This window comes from Leptonychotes weddellii, chromosome 9, assembly GCF_054177405.1.
Source record: "Leptonychotes weddellii isolate Sample4059 chromosome 9, ASM5417740v2, whole genome shotgun sequence".
Classification (NCBI taxonomy): Eukaryota; Metazoa; Chordata; class Mammalia; order Carnivora; family Phocidae; genus Leptonychotes; species Leptonychotes weddellii.
Window position 1 is genome coordinate 97,629,999 of NC_138377.1, and position 12,430 is coordinate 97,642,428.

Consider the following 12,430-nt stretch of genomic DNA (forward strand, 5'->3'; position numbering starts at 1 on the left):
GCTGGCCTTTCCAAGAGCGGCTGCCACCGAGAGAGAGAGAGAGAGAGAGAGAGAGAGAGAGAGAGAGAGAGAGAGAGATCGATCTCCTCCTCTCTGCGGGCTTCTGCCTCAGCAGCCCCTGCCCTCCCTTTAAGGCTCAGGTAACAGCCCTTCGGTGTAGTCTTCTCTGACCCGACTCCCCTTTCCCTCCCCTTTCCGGGGAAGAATAGGCTGTTCTGTCCCGGGTGTTCCTCCAGTGACACTGGGCCATATTAGCGCTTACCTCACTGCGCTGCCATGACTTATTTAGATGCCAACTCCCCAGCCGAGGGAATGGTGTCTTATTCGGCTGTGTAACCGGCCCCAGCCCACACCCAGCACATCCCAGGCCCCTAATAACCGTTCTGGCAGGAATCCAACCCCCTCATTTTCCTGATGAAGAAACTGGATGCTCAACAGTAGGAGGAAGCCTGCAGAGCTGGTGGCCAACCCACAATTAAAACCCTCACTTCCTACCGCCAGAGCTCAGGGAATCGGAATCCCACCCTCTGACAACCCGAGTAATTCAGAGTAAAGGAAAACCGGCGTGTTTACTGAGCACCTATTTCGTGCTAAGGGCACATAACAGACCCCAGCCGAGGGGCTTCCTCCATCCACACAAAGACGAGACGCTGAAGTGTGAGAAAGGACAGCAGGCGTGTGCCAGATCACAACGGGAAACCCCACTGAGATTTGGCCTTGACTACCTTTTCGCCCCACATGTCCCGGTATTTTGTGCAAACAGACCTGGATAAAAAAACACTTTCCCATGCAGGAGGGAAAAGGGAGCTCATTCCTTGACCAACTCACTCCTAGGACAAAATGGAAATGAAGGGCCTCTGACATAGACCAGACCCTTCCTATACCAAGTGGAGGAGGAAGAATCCGAAGGGAGATTCAGCTCTGTGCCCTCTGGGGGCCCCTGGTCCAGGAGAGGTTCATGGAAGGAATTTTATTAAGAAGCCAGGTTTCCCACCCAGGCTCCGTGTCCTTGAGTAAGGACAGGAGCCATTTCTGTGCCCATCTCCTAGGTCATCCCAATGATCAAACGTATGAGAAGGGAAAGAGCCAGAGAACCACACCAACCCTACTCTGTAAAGCTCATTAGGCAGTGAAGAATAAGGGTCCAGAGAAGGCTGGGGTGGAAGGCAGTCTGGGGCGGGGGGAAGGGGACTTTGAGCTCGGCAGACCCCAAAGCTGACCATGGCAGGCCCCCAGGGCAGTGAGAAGAACTGTGTGACTGGAGAAAGACTGTCCTAGGCAAGAGTGACCAGCCGGGAAAGGTTAGGTGGAAACCAGGGCCTACGAGGGGTGCTTGGATGCCAGGAAAAAACACTACTCCGGATCTCCTCTTAGCGCAACCCAGATGCCATACAAACAGGCACTCCTGGGCCGGGTCTTTGTAACCTTGCCACCTGCCGGAGATCTTCCAGCCAAGCCCCTAATTATTCAGGGGATGAGAGGGGAGGGGACAGAGATTTGCCATCTCCTTCTTCAGCCCTGTGTTCACGGCTTTCTGTATCCTCGGGTAAAAGTTCACAGGTTTTACCACTTTACCTCGCCAGTGAACCTTACCTCTGGGGTTGCTAGTTATGAATTCGGTTTATTATTACGCACATCAAATCATTGGTTGTGCAAATAGCTGGCAATTCGGAAGAGGACTGTGGGCAACAAAGTGTTCAGCTGATATGGTTATACAACCCGAAATGGGGTACTTTGTACTTTGGTATAACCAGGTTTGTAGCCTTAGCTTCTGGAGATAATAAACAGAAAGAAGCAATAATACTTAAAGCCACAGAGTGCGACTGGTTAGTAAACAAATATGCTTCACTTCTTGAGTCTTGCTAAACAGAGACCTGGGGACAGGACGAAAGGCCCCAGGAGCAGCCCTAGCACTAACGTGGGACTGGGTGACTGGGTTAGCTCAGCTCCCCTCCTGGGCCTCAGTTTCTTCATCTGTAACATGGAAGGTTTGGATGAGAAGCCAAAGGGCTCTCCCAGTTCCGGGATGCCAAAAGAAACTTGGAGGAAGCATCGCTCCTCTGGGTTTGCAGAAAAAGGGTGACCGTTTGGCGTTGGCATGGCACTGCCCCAGAGTCCCAAATGCCTCAAGTCCTCTTTTGAAACCTCAGTGCTGACCGGGGGAGGGTGAAGATGGCCTGACCCAGCTTCTCCTGCCTCCAACCCAACGCCCAACAGGTGCTCTGGGGCACTCCTTTCTAAGCCGGCTTTGTGACGGGTGGCCGACACTGGAGAGCCCGAGCAGGAACAGGATGGGAACCGACGAGGATGAGCTGGGCAGTCCCCATCGCCTCCCTGGCCTCGCCAAATCACCCTTGACATTCTGCCTGGAAGCAGGAGCTTGGAGGAGGTGGGTGACCCCTGGAAGGCTGAGGCCTGGCCCGTGATTCTGTAATCTTTGCTTTGCCATAATTAGGGAGGTAGGCAGAGGAGTAGGAGGAAAACCCATTTATTACTTCTCTGGGATTTGACAGCTTGGAGAAAGAGCGAGAAGGAGACAGAGAAACAGCCAGGAAAGGAGCCAGCCACAGTGAGTTTAACCTCTCGGTAAAAGAAAAAATGGGCTGGACGCACCTCATCAGCTGCCCTCTGTCAATAATCAGGGCCCACCTGGCAGAACCTGAGGTTCCCAACTAATAGGCATTTCCCATAGAGACAGCAAAGGAGAGCTTTAAAAAAAAAAAAAAAAAAATGTAGTGGCGGTTGGTGGAAAAGCTGGGGTGTGTGTGGTGCACGTGAGCAGGCTGAGGACCCCCACATTTCCCAAGGTGCTGGCTCTGGAGCTCACCTAATATATATAAAGGTACAGCCAGTCCCCCCCCCACCCCCCCCCACCCCCCCACCCCCGAGCTTAAAGATGAAGAATCCAGCCTGTTTGTTCCAGGCAGATGTAATCACACGAACAGTCAAGTCTAGAGGGCAGGACACTGCATGAATAATTCAAGCACTCCAGTCACTTGATTGTGTGTGCAGATAAAACACCAGTCAACCGCTAAACAGGTCAGCTGATAAACTTGTTTGCTCAGGCCTAACCACCATCCGCCAAATGCACCCAAGACCCACACTACAATTAGTGGCTGGGTTTTCTTCTGCAGAACCCTCGCAAGCCTAGGGAGTGGCCGGCCCCATTAGGTCAGGATTGCATTTCTCAGCCCCGGTTTCTTCACCCCCTTGCCTCTTTGTTCCTCCAGAGCCACCGGGCGATTTCACCCCACTCAAGACAGTGCCCTGAACCCTGCAAGGGCCCTGGCACTCAGAGCACACTCATTCATGCTGGGAAGCCAAGGGGAACTGGCTGGAAGGCAAAGGTGAGTGGCAAGCGGGGTCAAAGCGCCCAGTGGGGGAATCCAGAGGCCTGGACTGGATTCCCAGCTCTGGCCCACTGGCTTCCCTGAAGCCTCAGTCTTCTGGCCTATACAAAGGGTGCAAAGAATCCCATCTGTCTGCCTCTAGCAGCTGGGAGGATTACAATGAGACCATGTCGCCAAACCTCAGGCATTCTCCCCTTAAGAGCCCCGTCTGGGAATAGCCAGAGATCTGGGGAATAGCCAGAGGTCCCAGATGCGCACAGCTGCTCTTGAGGCAGACGCCACCACCAAAGGCATTAAGACAGTTAACTCTTCCAGAGTTCAGTGTCTCCCCAGGACTCCGGGAACACGTTTGCTCCACCATCCAAGGTGGATTCTTTGTGCCAAAGAACCATCCACTCATAGACGTGGGAACACCACCCATGCAGACCTCAACATGCAACGACATATTACACCTTAATTATGAAGCTCTTAGAATAACTGCTGCTATAAATTTTAAAACTGTGTGCAATTACCCTCTTTAAACACACCCAAGAAACTAAGCACCGAGGGTGGGGGGCGGGGGGAAAGAGGCAGTTGAGAAAGGGAGAAGGGGGCACCTTGCATAACACCCCAAAGTCCTTGAACACCTGAGACCCCAGGTCCATGGCATGCATTCAGACTGGATGAGTCAGACCCAGCCGGTCCCACCTAAAGTTGGGCAGAACCTGTCTCCAGTTCATTCTTCTGAAAAGAAACATCTCTATGTACACAGCCGTGTTTGCTTATGATTTCTGTGGGTCAAGAAGCAAAAAGCTGGTAGCCTTCCTAAGGAGCTCATAACCCCTCAGGAAGCCACAGACTGGCTTCCCACACTGCTCCATAAACTCAGGCCCCTTTCGGGCTGCCCTCCACCTAACACTGGGGCTCCTCCAGTAAAGAAAGGAAACTGCAGATCCAGAAGGCTCTAGAGGAAGCCGCTGGAGCAGGCAGCAATCTACAAGCATGCCTGGGTCACCTGCCCTTCTCACCTGCCCTTCTCACCTGCCCGGGTCCCTGCCCCCTGAAAGAACAAAATTTAGACCTTGTAAATGACTGTTCATTTAAGGCAGAAAATCCATTCAAGTCACGGTCACCAAAGGCTAGAATAAGTCAACAGCCTTCTGAGATTTCAAGAACACCAATTGTTAAAAAGAACAACCGGTCTGCGCCATTTATTCGTGCCAAGTCACTTCTAATCGCTGGCCAAGCCAAATTACAGGCAGCCTCTCCTTGGAACACAAATACACAAACAGGCCTCTCCCACAGCCCAGCCTAGCACTAGTTACTGATATGCACCGAGATAAAACCTGTTTGTATTTGCTCCGTTTGAGGTATACTGTTATTAGAAGAGCGACAATACGAGGTAGTTTACATATCCATCAAACAACAGCACACTAGCTAAACTAGTTTGACTTCAGGATTTCAAAGCTGAGCTCAACTACCAGCCATCTCAAAAGTCCTGGCGAGGCTGCCCCTGGGCAAGTTACTTCACCTCTCCGCTTCAGCTTCCTTCTCTGTAAAATGGGAACCCGGCTGCCTTCAAATTAAGATAGAGAGGAGAAAGCGGCCTTGGAACTGTAAGGCATTATACGGCTGTAGTTCATCCTGGATTCATATTTTTCAGCAGTTAGTGGCTTGTTCCCTTAAATTTTGACAGCTCAGCCTGGCTTTTAAGACTCTTGAAGTTTTATCAAGGCAGAACATCAAATTTTTGCGACCGCCCGTGTACACACACACACACACACACACCCCCTCCTGCATTTCCTCTCAAGAATTTTACATTAAAACATTTAAAAGCAGCCAGCCAGCCCCCTCTGGGTTTTAGGAGTTTGTAAAGCAGATCCTGAAGGTACAGCTTTCCCTTTGCTCCTTTATCGTCCACCAAGATCCAAGACCAGGACTAATTCCACAAGCTCTATTGCTAAAAGCTCAACATGTCCAAGAAATAAGCAACACCTCAGACCCTGCATTTCAGAAACTGGATCCATTCACTCTTCAAGGAGAAGGAGGAACAGAAGGTCTAGGCTCATTTTCAAAGAGAAGGGGCTATCAGAAACCCATGTATTATATGTTTTTAACCATCAGATAGATTTTTTAGAAAGAAAAGCACTTACCTGCTTGTGCATTTCAATGTTCAGGCCATAGGACATCTCATAGTACTAAAAGTAAAAAGAATCCCCATTAATGGGCAACACATTGATCTGTTCACTTTCCAAAATCAGCTTTTGGGGCAGGTTTCTGGCCAAGTCATTACTTTTATGATAAATCTGCTAAAGAAGTTCAACCTAAACCCTGAAGCCAGCTAGAGAGAGGGGTTTAAGAGCTGACAAGGGGCGAGTGCTGTCCTCATCTCTACAGAACATTATATATGCAATAGTACCAGGAGCCGAGCCCTCCCTCCCACAAGCATCCATGTGCCATATATCCTGTTTATACAAGGTTCGGGTTCAACAGGGAATCGTGTGTACACTGGGACCCTCTTGTCCTCTGAGAGTTATTTAGCAATGTGTCGAAGGCCTCTTATGTGGAAAGCAGTGCAGGGAGGGCGCTTAAGTGCCTTCCCTGTCCTCTCACAAACAGAAGATTGAAACTCACTGAACAGCCGCTGGGAAACGGGTGAGAGTCTACCTACCGCCCCGAGGCTGACAAGATTCTCAGTTGGGGTATCCCTGAGGAGGGAGAGGAATGGAGGCAGAGGGCTTTAAAAGGCTCCTCCGTGCTCACAAAACCCAGGGGTAAGCAGTGGGGGAGGCAGAGAGGGCTTCTGTCCCACTCGGTCTAGATCCCAGGGCTGCAAAGCCGCAAAGTTTCCAAACACTCCCAGGAGGTCTCCAAGAGAGATTTTATCCAACCCTGACGTGTACTGATCCAATCCTATCTTACTGGCCAAGACAGGGCAACCAGCCCTCTGGGAAACCTTGAAAACACAAATGAAAGGGGCACAGAAGTAGCGCCGAAGCGCGCCGCCTGGACTTGGGTTTCTCTGCTTCTCTTTCTCCCCTTCTCTCGCCCACCCTCCCGCAAGTGGCCCGGGCTAAGGGGGGGGGGGCGGGGGGAGCTGGTGGAAGGTCGGGGCACACTCGGCTGACATCGGCTCCCAGGGCTGCCCTGCGGCTGGCTGGCCGCGGCGTCCTGGGACCCGGGCTGCAGGGTCCCCTGACCCCCGCCCCCGGGCCGCCCCCGCCCCCGCCCGCGGCCGCCTCTCACCATCACGTAATGGCGCTGCATCTCCGTCTTCTCGTTCGCCAGCTTGTCGTACTCCACTTTGAGGCTGCGAGGGCAGGAGGAGCCGGCTCAGGCCTGGAGCCCGCGCAGCCTCCTCCGAGGCTCCAGCGTCAGGGCCTCCGTGAACCACTTTTCCACTTCCTGACCGCCCCCGGGGGTACCCCGGTCATCCCGCAGCCTCTGCGCGGAGGGGGCTCGGGTCCCCGCCGCGGGGAGGGGAGTGAAACAACTTGAAACTTCCCGCGACCGAGCGCGTGGACTTCTCGGGGCCGCGGGGGGCGGGGGGGGCCGGCTCGCGACCCCCGGAACACGGAGCGAGCCCGCCGCGACCCCGACTCTCACCCCGCGGACGGCACGGGGAGCCGGGAGGCTGCGGGCAGCAAAGGGTTAAGGCGCCGCGCTCGGAAAGGGGAAACAAAAGGCGGAGGCCCCGGCTGCCCCGCCGCCGCGAGTCGGGAGCCCCCACCGTCCCCGCGGGGGGTGGCAGGAGCCGCGGCGGGGACGCCCCTCCCCGCCAGCCCCGGGGCGGCCCCCACCGGCCTTACCTGTGATATTGAGCTTGCAGGAACTGGAATTCGTCTTTGATCCTGTCACAAGACTCAGCCACCGTGAATTTAAATCCCGGCTGCCCGGGTTGATGGGGAGCCTAGAGCCCGCGAGGACGAGACAGGGGAGGGGGCGGGGGCGTCAGACGGGGCTCCAGGCTGCCCCAGCCCCTCGGCGGCTTCGGCCGGCTCCCCCCTCCCCAACCCGGGAGGCCACCCTCACAGCCCAGAACGTTCCCAGCAAGTTTCTCAGCTGCCCGTCGCGGGGGGGGGGGGGCGCCCCAAATCCCTCCCCATTGGCGGCCGGGGCTTGCATCCCTTGCACGAATGGGCTCCCATTCCCAAGTAAGACAGGAACTGGGAGACAGCCGGGTGAGTTGGGGAGATTTGGGAGAGGGGCGGGGGGCAACGTGAAAACAAACAGTTCGGCTGGAACACCGGCAGCCCCCACGCCACTCGGGCGGAATTAACCTCCTCTCTCAACGGCGCCCCCCCCATCCCCATCCCCTTTGTGTGAACGCGCGCGCACACACACACACGCACACACACACACACGCACACGCACACACTCTCACCATAAAGGTAGCAACAAGCAAAATGGAGGTGCCAGATAAACTGCCTCGTTTACCCTGCCATGATAGATGCTTAAATAAACCGAGTTGCAATTACTCACCGGATGTCTGCCTTGCGGATACATGGCAGGGAGGGGTCGTGATTCCGAGAGCGTGGAAGCGCCGAGAGCTCGGGCCGGGGAGGTGCGGGGGAGGGGGGAGCCAAGCCCCAGCGGGGGGCGGCCGGGAAACCGAGAGCTCGCCCCTGGCCCCCCCAGCCCGCTCTCGCAGCGAAATCCCAGAGTCGGGCGTCCGCCCCAAGTGGAGACAAAGAGCTGCGGAGCAGGCGGCAAAGTCGTCGGCCGGCGCCGAGGCCGGGCGGCGGGCTCGGGCTTTGTGCGCCTAGGGCTCGGCGGGCTGCGGCCGGCCGCCTTCCCCCCACTGCGTGGAGCGCGTCAGAGCCCGGGGCTGCGCGGACATCGTCGTCTCCCCAGTGGCTCCGGCGCGGGATCCCGAGGCCGGGGTCCCCTCCTGGGGCGACTGCGGGCCCCCTCCGAATCACTCAGCGCCTCGCGCCGGGAGGGGGGCGCGCCGAGGCAGCCCCAGCATCCGGGCCGCGCGGGTCCGATCCCAGAGGCGGCGCTCCGGGAGAAGAGGAAGGAGCCAAGCACCGAGGTGGCGGCTGGGGGCCGCAGGAGCGCCGGAGGGTGAGGGCGGGAGCCCGGCGCTGGCGCTTCGACGCCCCCCCTCGGAGAGGAGAGCCTGCTGTTCCGTCTGCTACTGCCGCCGCCGCCGCCGCTGCAAGCCCTTCCCAGGGCAGAGGAGGAAACTCCAGGCTCAGTAGGTGCAAATCAGCCGCCCTGGCATCCTAACTCCAGCGGGCACAGGAAGCCTCCGCAAAGGGGTCCTCGCTGCTCCCAGCTCCAGCGCCGCGTCCTCTGCGAGGAGCGCTCGGCGCCGCCGCCGCCGCCTCGGAGCGCACAGGCAGGAGAGCGCAGCCCGAGACCCGGGAGCTCTGCGGCTTCCTTCCTTCCCCTCGGCCCGGCTCTCCTCTCCGCGCCCCGACAAACCCCCCAAACACACACACACACCCAAAAAAGTGCCCCGGACCTGCGGATACCACACACAGACAGGCGAGGGGGACGAGCACGAGGTCTGAACTGCCGCGAGAGCAGTTCCAAATAGGGACTGAAAAGTAACAAAATAATGTGGCAGCTTCGCCCGGCGCTGGCCAATGGGAGCGCGCGGCCCCCACGTGGGGCCACCGGACTCGGCCTGCGACTGGGCGCCGCCGGGCGCGACGTCACAATGCCCTCTTGTGTCTAAAACTATGCATGAAAAGTAGCAATCAGGCCCTACCCGCTGGTGACTTTCGCATGGGAGTGAAAAACAGCGCTCCTCAGATCAGGAATTAACCGAAAGACATATAATAAATAGATATATATTATAGTCCTGGGCTGCTAGACTTTTTTTTCCCCCCGCCTCTTTCTTTCCTACCCCCCCCCATCTACTAGCAAATAATTATTTGGCGGGAGGGGGAAAGAGAGGAAACAGGAATAACAACAAAAGAAAAAAAGACAAGCTGTACGGTCCTCAAAACCTGTGGCTGGTAGTAACGTATCAGTTTATTCTGCAGTGGCGGCGAACGATTCCTCCCTCGATCTCATTAGGTCTGCAAAGCAGCCCAATTAGATACTATAAAACAAACAGAATCACTTTGTCACTTTAATGTTTTCACTTCCAAGATTTAAGACTGATAAAATGGTGGATCCCGAAGTTGCCTCCCACCTGAAAAAATTTGCTGGAAACTGAGGGTGCCCCTCTCTTTACCCCTTCTCCTGCCCACGCCACCCCGCCCCCCCCCACTGGCCCCCAGCTTTTCTTCTTTGTTCATTCGTCCTTCTTTTCAGAAAGCCAAATAAACAGCGTCTTTGATGTGCGGCGGCTGCCTGCGAGAAGTCTGAGGAACTCTTGCTTGGCCAGCGCAGATGGAAGGGCCGGCTGCCGGCGGACAACCGGCCCAGTTCGCGCTTTCCCCACTTGGGGCTCCTTCCCGCGGCTCCCCACCGCGCACCCGGGTCAGGGGAGAGGAGGAGGGGATGGGGAGGCGGCCCTGCCCTGCCCCGGCCCGGGAGCTCCCCGTTCCCACCGGGTTTACCGGGCCTGCTCGAGGCAGTGTCACCGCCTCGGCGGCAGCCAAACGCGCGTGCCGGCCCGTGGGTGTCTCTGCCGCCAGCCTCGACGCCCCGGGAGGCGCAGACGTTCGCGCGCCCCCCCGCACCCCCACCGCCGCGCCCCCGGGACTCCCCGCGCGGTCGCACGGGCCACTCGACTCCGCGGGCCGGTTTTTTCGCAAACCGGTAGCCTCGATCTGCCGCTCGGGGTTACGTCAGGGCAGACGGGCCCGGGTGGGGGGAGGTGTGGGGGAGCGGCCATGCCCCGGACTCCCGCGGGCACCGCCGGGTGGACGGGTCCCGCGGGGTGGGGGGGCGCGGGTCCCTCCCCGGCATCTCCATGAGAGCGCACGCACCCGGGGGCCGGTGGCGGGCGCGAGCGAGCGGGCCGCGCGCCCCCGGATCTATATTTTCCCCTCATTAGGATCTGGAGTTCGCTCTTGCATCTTAATGAGGAGCTGAGAGCGAGCGGGCGCTCGGAGGCCGGTGCGCAGGGAGTTACACGTGAGCGCCCGCCTCGGAGTTGAACCTCCCAGCGCCCGCTCCGGCCGCCAGTCCTGAACCGCGCTCCTCTCTTCATTTATTTATTTTCCTAAATAAAAACATAAATCGTGTGCGGCGCGCACCGAAGGGGGGGGTTAGGGAGAAGCCCAGCTTGACAGATGCGAGCATCTGGCCGCAGCATTCATTAGACACAAAATGGCTCCTCTTTGGAGCTTCCTTTTCCCCTCCTCCTTCTCTGCCCTCCCCCTTACGTCACGGGTGGGCGCACCCGCTTCCTACCCGCCCCGCCCCTTTCTCGCTCCTGCCCCCCACGTGGGAGCCGTCGACCCCGCCCCCGAGCAAGGCCCGGAAGACCAATCAGAGACCGCTGAGGGGGCTCTCCGTTCCTGATTGGTGGAACTGCAGGGAGCTGTCAGTCCGCGGCCAGAGCTGTCAGTCAAAACCACGAGGGGTGGGGGAGCGCTGACAAATGCCGAGGCTTCTGAGCCTCCCGCTTGCAAATAGTGCTTGGAATGGCTGCTTAATTAGCTTTGAATGGCTTTTCCTTCCAGCTCAAACAATCTGTCACTACCATGTGGTATAAAGGAGCCATGCATAAAAAAGTAAGCAGAGGCTAAATATCAATTTGATTTTGTGTATCAAAGGAATATTTTATTTTTCTCCCTAGTAATGAAACGTATCAATTTAAATAATAGAAGGTAAAAAACACACACACAAACCAAAAAAGAAAAAAAAAGAAAGAAAGAAAAAGGAAAAAGAAAGAAAAAACCCCCTAAACTCCACGGTTCTCTGACTCCTGCGCACGCCTGAAACAGGTAATTTCTACGGCCCACGTATAGGAGGAAATCTGAAGATTTCTCCCTCCCCTCTCCTCCCCTCCCCAAACTTGCGTCGTGTTTTGTTGTTGCCGTCCAGAAGTCTAGAAGGAGAGATGGGGGAGGGGTGGCCTGTAAAAGGGAAGGTGGGGGCAGGGAGGGGGCAAACTTTAAAGGGAGCCCTTTGAAGCTGCTAATCAAAGTGGAGGGGGTTTTAAGACCCCGTAAACTGGGGATCCCACAGCAGGTCTCGATTTGGGAGCCAGGAGGAGCGGGGGGGAGAATAGCGGGTGTGCGTCTCGCCTGGATTTATTAAACACAATGCCTTCAAGATGCGCCTCGTCCGGCCTCCCTTTCTCGATCTCATTCCGAACTGGCTCCGACGGCGTCCGCCCGTAGTCGGCCGACTAGTCCTGGCCCCCGGGTCAGGTCTACTCGGATTGCGGACAGAAGAGCCCAGCAGCTCTGTCCCCGGTTCAGGCACGGCTCTTGCCCCCCGCGATCCTGGGGACCGCACGAGCCTGGACACTCCCACAGGGCGGACTCCTGTCCAGTTCACCTGTGAGCCCGGGCGCCTGCGCGGGGCGCGGCACCTTGGAGGAGTGCGCGGCTGCATAGATGGACTTGGGTTTGCCTAGCGCCGCCTCCTCTGCTGGGCGCCGCTGGAGGGCCCGCCACGCAGTCAAGAACTATTAGCGCACCAGAGCGCTTACTATGCACGAGGCAGGACGCTGTTACCCAAGCGAGCACTCTCTTCGTCCTCACCTCGCGCCCTAGGGAAGCGGCCTGCATGGTAACCCCATTTTATAGAGTAAAAAAGAGAGGCTGAGAAACCTCCGAATTTGCCCCAAGCTGGGCAGAAGTCTTAAGATTCGAATCCAGGGCAGCCAGCTCAAGAACCAACCTCAGCGCCTCCTTTGCTTGCGGGAGGAGGATCCGTGCAAGCATTTGCTAAAGGAAAGGCCTTGATTCATTCCTATTCATTCACTCTTTCATTCATTAGCAGCCCTTTCTGAGGGTCAGGCTGTAGGGTCACAGGCCCCGCTCGCCCGCCTCCGGAATCCTACTCGCTGCGCACCCCAGCATCACTCCCAGCTCTCCGGAGCCCAGAACAGGAAGTGGGGCGGGAGGTAAATAACGAGGCCAGCACCCCCTTAGGCTTGCCACCGCTCTACCCCTACCCGCACGACACCCCACAAGTTAGAAAAAAAAAAAAAAACAAGGAGAAATATACATTTCTTTTATGCT

The 12,430-nt window shown here is 56.9% G+C and overlaps 1 protein-coding gene across 1 annotated transcript in view; it reads right to left on the minus strand.

Annotated features, from left to right (window-relative positions):
• The window catches only part of TLE3 (TLE family member 3, transcriptional corepressor), a 45,999-nt gene extending 37,122 nt beyond the window's left edge, over window positions 1-8,877 (minus strand). The window contains exons 1-4 of the mRNA XM_081831877.1: window positions 7,812-8,877; window positions 7,139-7,239; window positions 6,576-6,639; window positions 5,483-5,527 (exon numbers count right to left, since the gene is read on the minus strand). Of these exons, the coding sequence (XP_081688003.1) occupies window positions 5,483-5,527; window positions 6,576-6,639; window positions 7,139-7,239; window positions 7,812-7,835 (234 nt within the window). The 5' untranslated portion in view covers window positions 7,836-8,877. The remainder of the gene's footprint in view (window positions 1-5,482; window positions 5,528-6,575; window positions 6,640-7,138; window positions 7,240-7,811) is intronic.
• Between the last annotated feature and the right edge of the window lie 3,553 nt (window positions 8,878-12,430).